Source organism: Candoia aspera, chromosome 6 (genome assembly GCF_035149785.1).
Source record: "Candoia aspera isolate rCanAsp1 chromosome 6, rCanAsp1.hap2, whole genome shotgun sequence".
Lineage (NCBI taxonomy): Eukaryota > Metazoa > Chordata > Lepidosauria > Squamata > Boidae > Candoia > Candoia aspera.
Window position 1 is genome coordinate 5,405,272 of NC_086158.1, and position 16,236 is coordinate 5,421,507.

Here is a 16,236-nt window from a genome sequence, read left to right on the forward strand (position 1 = left end):
TAACTGGATTTGTTCTCCTCTGTCTCTGTTGTAGCTCTATGAAGGTTTCCCATGTATCATGAAACATCTGCCAGGCCCTCACCAGACTGCCCTATCTGCTGGGGAGATGGTAGTTTCTTTTGCAAAGAAGGAGATTAAACATCACAAGGAGTACCAGAACCTGCATGAACCACAGGATTTCATTGATTTCTATTTATTTCAAATGGAGAAAGTAAGCATTCGCTTTGTCAGGGAAAACTGCTTGATCAAGAATCAGTGCGTAACTCCCATTTATTGCTGAGCATGTCTTCTATGGAATCATTAATAAGATTCCCAGGGTGAACGGTAACAGTAAATGGTAAATACACATATACTGTACATAAAGACCAGAATGACATTGTTTCAAAAAGCATTTGGTAATATTCCTTAGCAAAGGCTTTTCAGTAAGTTGATGATGATGATGATGATGATGATGATGAGCCATTACTGCATTCCCTGACAAAGATAAACAAAAAACCCAAACAAGGGTAAACACTAAGCAAAATTAGCAAGTTGTGTGAAAGCAGCTACGAGGTCTTTAACTGGCATTAAGAATACATTATTTAACACACTAGATGGGGTTGGGATGTTTGTGATGGTCCATGAAATCCACTGATTGTCTTCATATGAAATGTGAATAAGACCATCATATTAAGCCATAATGTAGTATATCTGGTGGGGGGGCGGGTGTCGCATATTGTATTTTGTGGACCCAATAGGGATGGAACTCCATGTTTCTGAAATTCTTTTCCACTTGTGGTGGATAGGCTGGTTCTCCAATATAAGGCTAAGCTAGAAGTCTTTCTAACTCTATAGGACTAGTTTCCACATGGAACATTGAAATGGGTAGAGCCATTTTCTGTGCCATTCTCAATTCAGCAGGTTCAATTAAGGTGTCCCAACCGCTTCTAATGCTTCCTTCCACTGAGGTCTTCAGTTCTGAATTTGTCCCAATTTTAAGTTCAACCCCCTCAATCTCATGACACCCTTTTTTAAAATAAGATTTTTATTGAAACTTTAAAAAAAGAAGATAGAAATTAATACAAACTAATATAAAGTAAGGAAGAGAAAAGAAAAAGAAGGAAAGCAAAGAAAGAGCAAAAAGTGCAAGAAAAGAAAAAAAGTAGAAAAGATAGAAGAAAGACACAATGATATTTTCTGATATTCTTCACAGCAGTTACAAGTACAATTATCTTTTAACCTCCTTCTCTAAAGTTACATCATGACTCTCTTCTTTCTATAATCTATCCTGTCTGCTCATCAAAGCCATAAATCACAAGTTCCTTTTTTTCATTTTTACGCAAAAAGTCCATAAGAGGTTTCCAGTCACCAATAAATGTAGATAGTGTCTTTTCTCTACTCAAAGAAGTTAATTTATCCATCTCAGCATGATCTGTCAATTTCACCAACCATTCCTCCATAGTGGGGAGTGTGGAATCTCTCCATTTTTGTGCATATAATAATCTCACTGCAGTAATCATACTGTATATTGAAATAATCTTCCATGGCTTTTTTCTAACTGCTTATCCATTAGTCCTAAAAGGAAAAGTTCTGGCTTCAAGTGAATATTAATTTTTAAAATCCTCTGTATCAAAGTATGTATTTGAATCCATTTTTTAAAAGCTTTTTTTCATGTCCACCAAAGATGATAAAAAGTCCCTTCATTTGTTCACGTTTCAAACATGCATTTGAAGTACATTCTAGATAATTTCTCTGGCATCATATACCAGCGATACATCATTTAATAAAAATTTTATAAAAATGTTCTTTAAGATCATTACATGACGTAAATTTCAACCCTTTTATCCACATATTTTCCCATTGCTCCATCTGCATGTTATAACCAAAATTCTTAGCCCACTCTATCATGTATTCTTTAACCTGTTCTTCCTCTGTTTCAAATTTCAACAAAAGTTTATACATTTTAGCCATTACGTGTTCATCATCAGTGTACAATTGTACTTCAGATTCTGTCTTACTTTGCTTCATACCATAAATCTTCTTGTCCATTTTGAAGCTTTCTGATAACTGTAAATGGGAAAACCATTGACAACTATATCCCTCTACTATTAATTGCTCTCTTGATTTAATTTTAAATTCCTGTTGATGGTTTTGCAATCAACAAATTGTTGATTGTTTGCAATCAACATATTGAATCAGCATATTGTCCCAATATGACAACCATTTTTCTTTGTCTGCTGTTTCTCTTCTATGATATGCTTCTTGAGCTGAGATCCATAAGGATGTTTTCAGCACAACCTGGATTTATATCTATTCCACATTCTCAATATGGCACATCTAATAAAACGAATTTTGAAATCCATGTTAACTTTAACTTATTGTACCATAAATATCCATGCCATCCATACCTCAGGTCATGACCTTCTAACTCTAAAAAATGTTTTGTTTCTCAGCAACATCTGTTCTTTCATCCAGGCCAAACAACAAGCAGCAACATACAATTTCAAATCTGGTAAGCCCAATCCTCCTCTTTCCTTTGCATCTTGTAACACTTTATATTTAACTTGTGTTTTTTTCCCTTGCCATATAAATTTAGATATATCTTTTTGCCATTGTTTAAATGGTACATCAGTTGTCAAAACAGGTATTGTCTGAAACAAAAACATCATTCTTGGCAAAACATTCATTTTTATCACAGAGAGTCTTCCCAACAATGACAGTTTTTAATTTCTTCCATCTTAACATGTCCTTCTTAATTTCATTCTATGTCTTAAACACAATTATTTTGAAATAAAATACAATTCATATTTGTCATAGTAATACCCAAGTATTTTACTTTTTTTCGCAATCTTAAAACCAGTTTTCTCCATCAGTTCTATTTGATCTTCTAATTTCATACTTTTTGTTAACGTATTTGTCTTCTGATTACTAATTTTAACTTTTCCATTAATGTTTCTACTCCCTGTAGTGGATCTTCTAAAATTAACACCAAATCATCCACAAATGCCCTTAACTTACAGGTTTCTTTTTAAATCTTAACTCCCATGATTCTTTCATCTTGTCTTATTTATTTATTTCTCACATTTCTTCACTGCCCATCTCGCCAAGTGACTCTGGGAGGTTTACAATTCAATTAAAATAACAAGAGATTAAAATAATAAAAACAAGTGCACCATATAAATATAAATACAAAATATAAAATCCTGGATGGACAAACAATTTTGATAAAATTCTTCAGGGCCGCATCACAGTGCCAACCACCACCATGGTTGACTATCTCCCCTCCCACCCCAAGTGAGTTGGCAAAGCCAGGTTTTCATTCCCTTTTGGAAGGCCAGGAGAGTGGTGGCCTGTCTCACCTCTGGGGGTAACGTGTTCCACAGGGCGGGTGCTACAGCAGAGTAGGCCTTCTTCCTGGACCCCACCAATTGACAGTCTGTCATGGATGGGGTCCATAACATGTCCTCTCTGCCTTACCGGATGGGATGGGTGGATTTAAGGGGGCTGAGGCAGTCCCTCAGGTAACCTTGACCCATTTCATGTAGGGCTTTAAAGGTCATAGCCAACACCTTGAATTGCATCCAGAAACAAACTGGCACCCAATGCAGCTTGTGCAGCAAAGGTGTTATATGCTCCATCCTTGGGGCTCCTAAAACTGCTCACATGGCTGCATTCTGAACCAGCTGTAGACCCATGTAGAGCACGTTGCAATAGTCTATACGGGAGATGACTAGGGCATGAGAGACTGACTGGAGGGCTTCCTGATCCAAGAGGGGGTGTAACTGGCATACAACATGAAGTTGGGGAAAGGCTCCTTTGCCCACAGCTGCCACCTGATCTTTGGGCACGAGTCGTGAGTCCAGGAGAACCCCCAGGTTCCACACCAAAACTGTCTGGGGCAATGCAACCCCATCCAGAACCAAAGATGGTAAGTTCCTGGATGCCAAGGAGCCCCCAACCCACAGCCACTCCGTCTTACCAGGGTTCAGCTGAAGCCTGTTGTTCCCTATCCAGACCCCTACAACCTCCAGGCACTGAGAGAGGATGGTCACAGCATCACTTAAGTCACCTGGGATGGAGATGTATAACTGGGTATCTGCATATTGATATCTCATCCCATGGTGACAGATGATCTCACCCAGTGGTTTCATGTAGATGTTAAAAAGGAGCAGAGAGAGTACCGAATCCTGGGCACCCTGCAAAGGAGGGGCCATGGGCCAGATCTCTTGCTCTTTATTAACACCTATTGGGACTGGTCCTGGAGGAAGGAGGTGAACCAGCGCAAAACCGCACCACCCACCCCCAACTCCCTGACCCTCCCCAAAAGGATACCATGTTGATGGTATCAAAAGCTGCTGAGAGGTCAAGAAGAGCAAGGATGGATGCACTGCCCCCATCCTGCTCCCACCACAGATCATCCAAAAGTGCAACCAATGCTGTTTCCATCCCATATCTAGACCTGAAACCTGACTGAAAAGGGTCCAGATAATCTGTTACATCTAGGATCCTTTGGAGCTGCAATGCCACCACTTTCTCAAAAGGGGAGGTGGGAAACTGGACAAAAATTGTCCAGTACAGTGGGATCCAGCAATGGTTTCTTGAGGAGGGGGTGCGCCAGCACCACTTTAAAAGTTGTCAGAAATACTCCCTCACTCAAGGATGAGTTCACCATTGCCTGGACCCCCCCTCCCCACATCACCTCCTGAGCTGCCTTCACCTGCCAGGAGGGGCATGGATCTAATTGGCAAGTGGTGGCATTTACAGACCGGAGGACCCTGTCTACTTCCTCAGGCCCAACAGGATCAAACTGTTCCCAGATAACCAGGTAAGTATGTTCCCCAGGCATCTCCACAGGCCATGCCCCATGCTTGGCATCCAATATGGCATGAATCTGAGTGATTTTATCCTCCAGATGCCTGGAAAACTCCTCTGCATGGCCCTGTAGGTAGGTTACCGGACCCACCTTCCCCAATAGGGATCGGGTGATCTTAAACAGGGCCACTGGGTGGCATTCTGCAGACGCAATAAGAGCAGAGAAATATTGACATTTCGCCGCTTTTACTGCCACAAGGTAGGCCTTGATAGCAGCTCTAGCTTGTGTTTGGTCAGATTCAGTCCTTGTCTTCAGTCTTATGTCTCTATTCACTACCTCAAGAACTAAAAAGAACAGAAGTGGAGACAGCAGACATTCTTGTCTTGTCCCGTTTTGAATCTCACAAGATTTCATTAGTTCCCCATTAACAATTATTTGTGCTTTCTGAGAAGTATAAATCAATCTTACCCACTGAATAAAATTATCTCCAGGGTTCATATGTTCCAGAACCCTAAACAAACAAACAAACAATAATCCAATTCAAATTGTCAAAGGCCTTTTCTGCATCTAAAAATATCAATGCAGCTTGTTTTTCATTATGTTGCTCCAAGTATTCCAAAATATTCAAGACATTCCTAATATTAGCTTGTAATTGTCTTTTAGGTAAAAACCCACATTGATTTTCATGAATAAAATCCTGTAAAATTATCTTCAACCTTTTTGCCAAAATCGTGGTAAACAGTTTATAGTTATTATTCAATAAAGATATTGGTTGATAGTTCATCTTGTCCCTCTTTAGGTATTAATGCTATATTAGCCTCCTTCCAGCTATCAGGAATCTTTCCATTCTGTAAAGTAATATTCATCATTTGTTGTAAAGGTTGTAAAAGCTCCTCTTCTAGACATTTATAGTAAAAGGCCAGCAACCCATCTGCACCAGGTGCCTTTCCTGTTTTAGTCTTTTTGATAGCTTCACACAGCTCTGTTATTGTTATAGGTCCATTCAAAGTTTGTCTCTGATTCTCTGTAATCTTCGGTAAATTCTGTCAATGCAAATATTCATCCACTTTTTCCGAGGAGATTTCTTGACTTTTGTATAAAGTAGTATAATACTGATGAAACACTTTTTGCATATTAGCATTATCTTTTATTGCAGTATTTCCTTCTTGTAACTTTAATATCACTTTCTATTTTTTTTCTTTTCACAACTTGTATGCCAACCATTTCCTCAGTTTATTTGTAAATTCAAAATTTCTTTGTTTTGCATAGTTCATCTTTATTTCCATCTCTCTCAGTGTTAACATAGATAATTGCTCCTTGATGCTTGCTCCTTGGGAGCTTGCTCCTTGGGAGGAAAGCTATGGCAAACCTAGACAGCATATTAAAAAGCAGAAACCACCTTGCTGACAAAGGTCCATATAATCAGAGCTATGGTTTTCCCAGTAGTAATGTATGGCTGTGAGAGTTGGACCATAAGGAAGGCTGAATGCCAAAGAATTGATGCTTTCAAACTGTGGTGCTGGAGAAGACTCTTGAGAGTCTCTTGTACTGCAAGGAGGTCAAATCAGTCAACCCTACAGGAAATCAGCCCTGACTGCTCATTGGAAGGGCAGATACTGAAGCTAAAGCTCAAATACTTTGGCCACCTAATGCAAAGAGAGGACTCACTGGAAAAGACCCTGAAGTTAGGAAAGACTGAAGGCAGAGGATGAAATGGTTAGATAGCAACACTGATGCAATGAATGTGAATTTGAGTAAACTCTGGGAGGCAGTGGAGGACAGGAAGGCCTGGCGTGCTATGGTCCATGGGGTCACGAAGAGTCGGACATGACTTAACGACTGAACAACAATAACAACATGCCAACCATTTCCCCAGTTTATTTGCAAATAGAAAATTTCTTTGTTTTGCATAGTTCATCTTTATTTCCATCTCTCTCACTGTTAACATAGATAATTGTCTCTGTAAAAGCTTAATTTAGTGAGTAAAAGTTGTCATCCCCAGGGATTTTAAAAATTCTTCTTCCTTTTTCTTATCTCATCCAAAATCATTTGTATTTTGTCTTTCCTTTTCTTTTTTAAATTCACTAGTGAATTTGTATAAAATATTCTCTTACCAAAGTGTTACTTGCATCTCAAACCATCCATACTTCTGTGCCTTTATTAAGATTATTTTTTAAAAATCCTTTAACTTCTTTTTACAATCCTCCACCACTGTTTCTTTTTGTAACAACATCTCATTCAATCTCCACCTAAAAGATCCATTTTTCCTTTAAAAAGTTAAAGTCACTGGAGCGTGATCTGAAAAAGTCTTTGGTAATGTCTTTATAAACATTATTAGCCAGAGTCATAGAAATCCAAATCCTATCTATTCTTGAAAAAGATCTGTCTTGGAGACTTCTGGTGCGGGGAAATGGTGGAAGGCTGGTCCTAGCGAAGCTCCATAGCTAGGACTTTCAATGTGGCAATTATTGGGTGTCTTAGGATTTATTTTGAGACACAAAGCATTCTCCAGGGAAGGAGAAGCTGGCTAATCGCTCCCTGTATCTTCTGGATGGCTGGAACTCATCAAGGAACCGCAGAGACATGACTGAATGGTGATAGGCAGCTGGGAAGTGCGAGAACCATCTTGTAGAAGCCATGTATGAAGCCTTTAAAAGGACATTACTTCCGACCACCTCATTTCTAAAATCACTTTGTTGTACTTTTACTAGAAAATTCGAAGAGGCTATCTCTACTACAGAAAAAACGTTTTCTCTTGGTGGTCTTTTCATTATATTCAAGGCTTCTTTAGTGTGTTTCTACTGAATTTAAAGGGCGAACAACTTGAGCAGGCAACTTGAAATATCTATCATTGTATGGCAGCCTCCTTTTTTTTCTCTTTTTGCTTTTTTCTTACTTTAAACAAAGATACAAGTTGGTTTAATTTGCCTTTTAAATAAATTACGTAATGAATACTAGAAAGCACGTAAAGCATGGGTCTGGAGAATGTGATTGGAGAAAAGGCACGTTTGAAGAATACACCCTTAAAACTTTGCAAACCATTATTCAAAGTGTTAACCGATCATTGGAATTAAACTTTGCTGATTTTGAAAAAAGGCTTGACCAAACATTGGAGAAGATGGAAAAGAAAATGGAAGGAGAATTTTAAAATGTTAATGATAGAGTTGACCTGTTGGAGAGTGAAAGAGAGAATGAACTTGATAGAATTGTACTATTGGAATTAAGAGACAAGGAATTTTGTTTCAGATTCAGGGGAATACCTGAAGTTAAAGAAGAAGACTTAAAAGAAATGATTATACAAGCTTTGGCATCTTTAATTGATTGGGAAGAAGACAGGATGTTGGATGAAATAGAAAAAAAATGTATTAATTCTAAATATGCAATTATACATAATAAACCGAGAGATGTACTGGTAGAGTTTTCTAGAAAAAAAAAGAGGTTTGGTTTTGCAAGCATATTTTGATGCTAAACTTAATATTGGAGGTGAGGATATAATTGTGCTTAAAGAAATGCCTCTGGAAGCATTTGCTAGAAGAGAAAATGTGGGAGAAATAAAGTGGTTAAAGTATAAAGATTTATTGAATTTTGAAGAGGGTGAACCAATCTTTAAGACAAGAGAAAAATTAGAGACAGAAGGTCTCACGTGCCACTGGTTTATTTATATGCAATTATTTGAACATTTTAAGTTGGATAAAAAGAATTTTAGATTCGTAAACAAAATAACTTGTCTTGAGACTCAACTCTGTATGAATGATGAACATGTTATTACCAAATTGTACAAGATGTTACTACAAATGAATCTGGAAGATGAACAAGTCAAGGAGAGTATGGTTAAATGGGCTAGGAATTTTGGATATAATATTGTGATGGAACAGTGGGAAAAATGTGGACAAAAGGTTTAAAATTTACACTGAATTATAATTTAAAGGAAAAATTTTATAAAATGATGTACCACTGGTACCTAAAGCCTGACAAGTTATTGAAAATGTTTAACAGTGTAACAAATGTTTGTTGGAAATGTTCACAGGAAGAAGGAACCTTTTACCACCTCTGGTGTGAAAAAGCATAGAAATTTTGGGATCAGATATGCATTGTTATCCAAAAAAATTCTTAAAGTAAATATAAAAAATCACAGAATTGTTTTCATTAGGTTTGATGGAGAAATAGGCTGACCCTATTTCCTTGAGACAAAAATGGAACATTCGGATGGCAAAACGGGACAGGGTTAAATTATGTAATATTATGTAATATTACATATTCATGGAAAAGTAAGATGATACAAAAAGTTTTAAAGAGTTTTTAAGATCCATTTGCTGGTCCTTGCTGGGAAGGTGCAGGAGGGGGAGGTACAGCAGTGGTTGGGTCCAGAGAAGCTGGTGCAGGGGTGGGGTTGGGTGGAGAAGTGCAGGAGGGCTGAAGGTGGTGGCGAGCTGGGGCAGAAGAACAGGAATGGAGAATTCTAGTGAACAGTTGTCCCTGACAACCTGTTCCTCTCTGGCATGCCCTTTTATTTTATTTTCTTCCCACCGTTTTGGCCTGAGAGCCAATCAGCTTCTTTTCTGCTGGGTGCGCTTTTCCAACCATCTTCCACTGCACTGATTGGCGGCAGTGACTCTTCCTCTTCCTCTTGCTCACCGCCAATCAGCTGTTCCTGCAGTTCCCCCTCTAGGTTTCCTGCCGGATTGAGAACTACTGCCAATGGGTAAATCAGCCTCCTTTTCAATTTCAATTTCAATTTTTTCCTGCTTTTTCTAATAATGGCTCCAATGTTTTTTTAAAAAAACAGGACAAAATTGACATTTATATTAAAATGACGGGATGGTCGGGAAATGTTAAAAAAACGGGACTGTCCCGTTCAAAACGGTACATATGGTCAGCCTATGGAGAAAGAGCTGGAGAAACAGCATGGAACTTTGCTTCTGTGTATGACCACTGCTGCAAGAATACTTTATGCTCAACGATGGAGGGAACCACAAATACCAACAATGGAAGAATGAATAATTAAATTAACGGACTTGGCACAAATGGCAAAGCTAACTGCTCTAATAAGAGATAATACTGTTTCCAGATTTGTAGATTCATGCCAACCATTTTTAGATTACCTGCTCGTGATGGAAAAAAGTGAAGTTATGATTGTGGGTTTTACTTATTAGTGGGTTTGTTTGGATAGAAATAATGTTAATATGGAAAAATTAGTGGTAAGATATTTTATTTTAATTATACTCATATCTGTAATTGGGATAGCAGGAAGTCATCTCTTTGTTTCTATTTTCTTTCTATTTTCACCTTTATAGTTTGTGTCTTTTTTCTTTTAATTCTATCTTCTATCTTTACTGTATTTACTGTTTTGTATTTAACTATATTGATTAAAAAAAGTTCTTATTAAAAAAAAGAAAAAGATCTGTCTTTCAGAAAAATAAGTATATTCTTTTGAATCACCATTTTTATACCTCCATGCATCAACAAGCTCCATATTATCCAATCAATCAATCTTTGGTACTTTACCCTGTGTATTTTTAACATTTTTCTCAGAAGTTCTGTCTTTTTGTGGGGAAGCCATTCCATTCCAATCCCCCAGGAGACACCAATTTTCATAAGTAAAATCCAATAATTTATCCCTAAGTCCTTTATAAAATGCTGTTTTATCTTCATTTTAGGGCATAAATTCCCAATATCAAAAGTCTTAGCTCCCTTTAGATTAACTCCCACCCTGACATATCTGCCATAATCCTGAGTCAATATAAGTTTTGGATATAGTTGAGGATTTATATACAAAACAACTCCATTTTTTTTTCAATCCTACTGAAATAAATTCTTTTCCCAAATCTCATGCCATCCTGATGGTTTGGGCAACAGTGCCTTTCTTCCCAGACAAAATGGCCCATGGAATAGAATAGGGAGACATTAAGTTGGCAGGTATTGATAACAATATGCAAATGGCATTTCAGCTTTATTACTGTTAATTCTAGAGCAAGGATAATCCCAGTTCTACCTATGATGAAGACAACTTGGTTTATTGTATTGCTGACCTCTTTGTTGCTGGGACAGACACAACTTCCGCTTCTCTCCAATGGGCAGTGCTACTTATGGCAAGTCATCTGGATATCCAAGGTGAGACAAAGAGATGCTGTGGTGACCATGAGATGTAATACAGGCAACAAAAGAGCTCATTTCAGGAATTTTTTAAAATTTATTTCTTACAATGTTCCTATTTAAAGTTATGGAGGTGAAAGCATTACTTTTAATTCAACTCTTGTACAATAAAGGGACTACAAAAACCACCATGTAGGACCAACAGGTAGAAGATGGCGGAACACATCCATCAATAGCAGTTAACTGTCAAAAGATACAAGGAAGGTTTCATAGTTTCATAGCACAAAGACAAGTTCAACCCCAGTTAAGGTTGGGAAACTGGATACAGGTTAGACCAAGCCAGGTCTAAGAATGCAAGAGATTTCCTCAAAGCCTGGCACTCTGTCAAATTAGCCATCAACAGACTGATAGAAATAAAATTCTATTGATGAACCAATGAAAAAGAACAAGTCGAAGAAAGTCAATAAGCCATTAGAACATCCTTCTCACAACTTCTCACATTCTTCTCACATAGATTTAGTGTTTAATAAATAAGATTTAGAAATAAGATCTAAGTTAGAAATAAATATAGATCTGCTAGCATACAGTTCTACATGTCAAGCTCAAAGCTGACTTTGTGTAATAAAATTCTCCCTTACCCTGGAGGGAGATAATATGAAACACAGCTGGAGTCCAAGACTTGATACGTCTCTGAGTCTGGGGTCAATCCAATTGTCATCAGAGTAAACAAATATACCAGGATAAGTACTATATGGGGTATGGCATGGGGGGAGACCTGTCCTGGCCCCCGTGCTTTGGAACATGCCACCCCCCACCCCTCCTTGCATGTTGCAGTGTGGTTCCTCATTATGCAGCATGGCTTTGGTCTTGGTAGATTGTGGGCACCCATTGTAGAGAGAAGGTCCTTACTGTAGACTCCTCTTTTTAGATTATTTGACCTGTTTCATTTCTTTGTTGTACACTGCCCAGAATTTTCATTGATTAGGGTCATTGACTAAATTAGCAAATAAACAAATAATTAAATAAGCAAGCAGATTTCCCTTGATGCCAGGATGCTACCCTCCAGGTCACTTACGATTCAGGGCCATTTTGTTTTTAATGGCAATCATATGAAATCATTTCATATGCAGAATAATAGCTCTCAGTTTACCTTATTTCTTTTTGAAGATAAATTGAAGGGACTGAAATAAAACACGTTTTCACTCTTTTTCTCAGATAATGTGCACAAGGAGCTGGAAGAAGTCTTCAGTTCATCTCACTCAATCTGTTATGAAGATCGGAAGAAAACGCCATACACCAACGCTGTCATTCATGAAATCATGCGAAGCAAATATGCCTTACTTTATGGGCTTGCAAGAAAATGTGTGAAGGATGTCTATCTGAATGGTTTTCTCATCCCCAAGGTACAGAATATGGATCCTTCTGGCTGTATATAGCCTAGTGAAACCAAGCAATTAGGGATAAGTCAGTAAAACATGGTTAAGCAAACTATACTTAGCACATTGTATCAACTCAGCAGATGTTCAGCTGAAAGTTCAGATTTTTATTTCACAAATGAACAAAAGCTGTGTCACAACCTCAAGTATACATTTCTGATAAAGTAGTGGCTGTGGTCTGCAGAACATGTTTAATCACTCAGGTAAAAATCTAGCAGATGGATTTGCACAGCATGATACACTTGCTGAGATATTTGGTGGGTGTTGTGTGTTCATTTTCCTCTCTGGCAAGCAAGTGCAACCCGAAATTGTTGCAAGGGAAGTGTTTGTGAATGTGTATGAGTGTTCTGGAGAGTGGGAACCCTTGCTCCTCTCCCCTCCCAAGGGCAGATCCTTCCAGCCAGAGAATCTGCAGAAAAGATCATCTCTGGAAGGCCTGGATCCATGATGGTAGCGTGCCTGCAGCCGAAGGCCAAGAGCTGCGGGCCAGAGGGTAAGGGCAGGGATTGCCCAGATGGGAGATGGCAGTGGTTACCGGTAGGAATACTGATCTCATGCAATGCATTGCGACCGGGGCAACAAAATAAAACAAAACAACTTCTTTTGGGGGCAGCTCCTTGATTTACTGAGTCCTTTTGGGAGATGAAGTGCAAAACAGTGTCTGGAGTGCTGGTGGAGGAAGTCTAGGAGCAAAGCCAACCACACATGGTTATGAGAAGGGAGGAGAAGCGTTCTTACTTCTCCTCCTTTATTGTGTCAGAGGGCTGCCTTCCAGCGGCCTTGTTCAGGATGGTGAGTTCTCTTTTGGGAAAGACACAGTCTTGTGTGGCATTTTGCTGACAGAGTTGCTTAGATTCACTACAGCCTTGCTTAGACAGTCTTTGGTGGTGACTGGGGAACTGCTGGACCCTGTTATCTGGGACTCCATTTGGTCTGGGTCCTCCAAGGAAATGGACAGGGCACCGTCTCGGTTGTCTTCTGCTACTTGGCCACTGGATCCCTGCCCTTCCTGACTTGTATGGGGTAGTGACCACTTGGCTCTAGGAAATTGGCACTGCCTTGTTACGGGAGGGAGAGTTCCTGACAGACCTGAAAGAGGCTGTGGTTTGCACCCTCCTGAAGAGGCCATCTCTGGATCCTCTGGTGTTGGATAATTCGCAGCAATCTGTAAGCTAATTATACCCAACTGTACATGGCTATTGCAGGCTGTTAGGGAGATACTGTTGATATCCTGCCCAGAGTCTGGAAACTGTCAGGGTCTGGATATGAGCCAACAGACTATATAGTAATGTACTTGGGCTGCCCCTAGAGACCATTCAGAAATTACAATTGGTCCAAAATGCAGTGGTCCACATACTTTCTGGCTCCTGGCATTGGGAGCATGTAAAATCTGGTTTTGTGAACCCTGTATTGGTTACTGATTGGTTTCTGGATACAATTTTAGGTGCTAGTTTGAATCTATAAAGTCCTTCAGTGGCTTGATGTCTGGATTCCTGCAGGGCCACCTACTCCAACCAGTTGTTGTTGTTAGTTGCTGTTGAGTTGTTTATGACTCATGGTGACCCTATGTATAACAGAACGAAATGCTGTTTGGTCTTGCACCATATGCCTGATTGTTCCAATGTTTGCATCCATTGTTGCAGTAATTGTATCAATCCATCGCATTGAAGGTCTTCCTCTTTTCTGCTGGCCCTCCACTTAACCAAACATGATGTCCTTTTCAAGCGATCAGTCTTTCCTGGTGATGTGCCCAAAGTATGAGAGTCTAAGCCTAGTTATCTTCACCTCTAGGGAACATTCTGGCTGTATTTCTTCTAAAACTGATTTGTTTGTCCTTCTGGCAGTCCATGGTATTTTCAATAATCTTCACCAGCACCCAATTCGAATGCATCAATTCTTCTTCTATCTTCTTTTTTTAATGTCCAACTTTCACAGGCATAAGTGGCAATTGAGAAGACCATGACGTGAGTCAGCTGCACCTTTGTTTTTAAACTGACATATTTACTTCTGAAAACTTTAGATGGGTCTTTGATGGCAGATTTTCCCAGCATGCTACGTCGTTTGATTTTTTGATTACTACTTCCCTTGGCATTTATTGTTGATCCGAGTAGACTGAAACTGTTGAAGACTTCAATTTCTTCTCCATTTATTGTGACATTGTTTATTGGTCCATTTGTGAACATCTTTGTCTTCTTCACATTCAGATGTAGTCCGTATTGCTGACTACAATCTTTGATCTTTATCAGCAAGTACTTCAAATCTTCTTCACTTCCAGCAAGCAAAGTTGTATCATCTGCATATTGCAGGTTGTTAATGAGTCTTCCACGAATTCTGATACCCAGTTCTTCTTCGCAGATTCCTGCTTCTCGAATTAGTTGTTCAGTGTACACATTGAATAAGTAGGGTGAATGTATACAACCTTGCCACACACCTTTTCCAATTTTGAACCACTCAGTATCACTGTTTTCTGTTCTAACGACTGCCTCTTGATCTGTGTACAGGTTGTGCATGAGTATGTAATGGTTGCCTATTCTAAAACATTCTCAGACTCATAAGCAGGAATACAAAGATATCTGATTTATTAAAGAATAGTATGCAGGTACAAAGAAAGCTGAGAATGATGAAAGCACACCATAATCGCACTTAAAACCCCTGATGCAAATGAAATCCCTCCCCCCGTAGAACCGTCTCAAGTGCACAATCCCAGGTGCTCCTAACGAGTTCTGCTGATCTGTGAGAAACAGACCTTGAACACAAAAGATAACCCAAACACATTCCATTGAAACAAACATAGATACAGAACTGGGCACAAGGTTTCACAGCAGCTCCCTCCCAACCAGAAACGCGCATCAGCGCCATGGCATGTGAAACGTTACGATGTACATTGCACATTGAAACAGTGAACATGACATACAGCCCCCCCCCAAAAAAAATTAAGCAGCAGGCTTGAAAGGATAGGCGGCATGGAAACTGCGAACTAAATCAGGAGCGTTAATGTGGCGAGCAGGCACCCATTCGGGGTGGGGAAAGTGCTTCCAGCGAATCAGATACTGGAGAGTGCCACAGAGCTTGCAGGAATCGATGACCTCTTTGACTTCAAAGTGCTGCTGGCCATCGATCATGATAGGGGGAGGAGGTGGGGGTTGAGGATGCCAGCAGGAAGAGTGGTGGACAGGCTTCAGCAAGCTGCAATGGAAAACAGGGTGCAGCCATTTCAAATTGTGAGGGAGATCTAACCTAACAGTAACTGGATTGACAATACCCACAACAGGAAAGGGACCAATAAACTTGGGAGCAAGCTTTTTCGATGGTTGTGTAGACTGGATGAACTTTGTAGAAAGATAAACTTGATCCCCAACTTCAAAATCGTGCTGTAAAGAACGATGCTTATCGGCTTGAACTTTGTAAGCAGCCTGTGCATCAGCCAAAGCCTGTTGAATTACTGGCCAGGAATCAGACCGTTTAACAGCCCAGTCAGATGCGGAACATGTTGGGGAAGGGGGCTGTGGCAGTTCAGGGATGGAAACAAAGTCGTGACCAGAAACCATACAAAAAGGGGTTTGTCTGGTACTTTGATGGACAGCATTATTGTAAGCAACTTCAGCAAAAGGTAACAACTCCCCCCAATCATTCTGATGGTAATTAATGTATGCTCTAAGGAACTGTTCAAGAGTGGCATTTAAATCTCAGTAGAACCGTCAGTCTGTGGATGGGACGATGTGGACAGTGCTTGTTTAGTGCCAATCAATTTTAAAAATGATTTCCAAAATTGAGAAGTGAACTGTGTGCCGCGGTCCGAAATTAAGCGGGAGGGGCTACCGTGGAGGTGGTAGATGTGGTAGAAAAATAGGTGCACCAATTGTGTGGCTGACAGGATGGATGCACATGGAATGAAATGAGCTTGCTTAGAGAAAA

The 16,236-nt window shown here is 39.5% G+C and overlaps 2 protein-coding genes across 3 annotated transcripts in view; one reads left to right on the top strand and one right to left on the bottom strand.

The window, feature by feature from the left end:
- ABCC5 (ATP binding cassette subfamily C member 5) overlaps positions 1-16,236 on the bottom strand; it is a 528,771-nt gene that overhangs the window by 305,273 nt on the left and 207,262 nt on the right. The window lies entirely within an intron of this gene.
- The window catches only part of LOC134499607 (cytochrome P450 2J5-like), a 56,239-nt gene that overhangs the window by 18,287 nt on the left and 21,716 nt on the right, over positions 1-16,236 (top strand). For both annotated transcript variants that reach the window (XM_063306332.1, XM_063306331.1), the window contains 3 exons: positions 35-211; positions 10,762-10,903; positions 12,101-12,288. In XM_063306332.1, the coding sequence (XP_063162402.1) occupies positions 35-211; positions 10,762-10,903; positions 12,101-12,288 (507 nt within the window). The remainder of the gene's footprint in view (positions 1-34; positions 212-10,761; positions 10,904-12,100; positions 12,289-16,236) is intronic.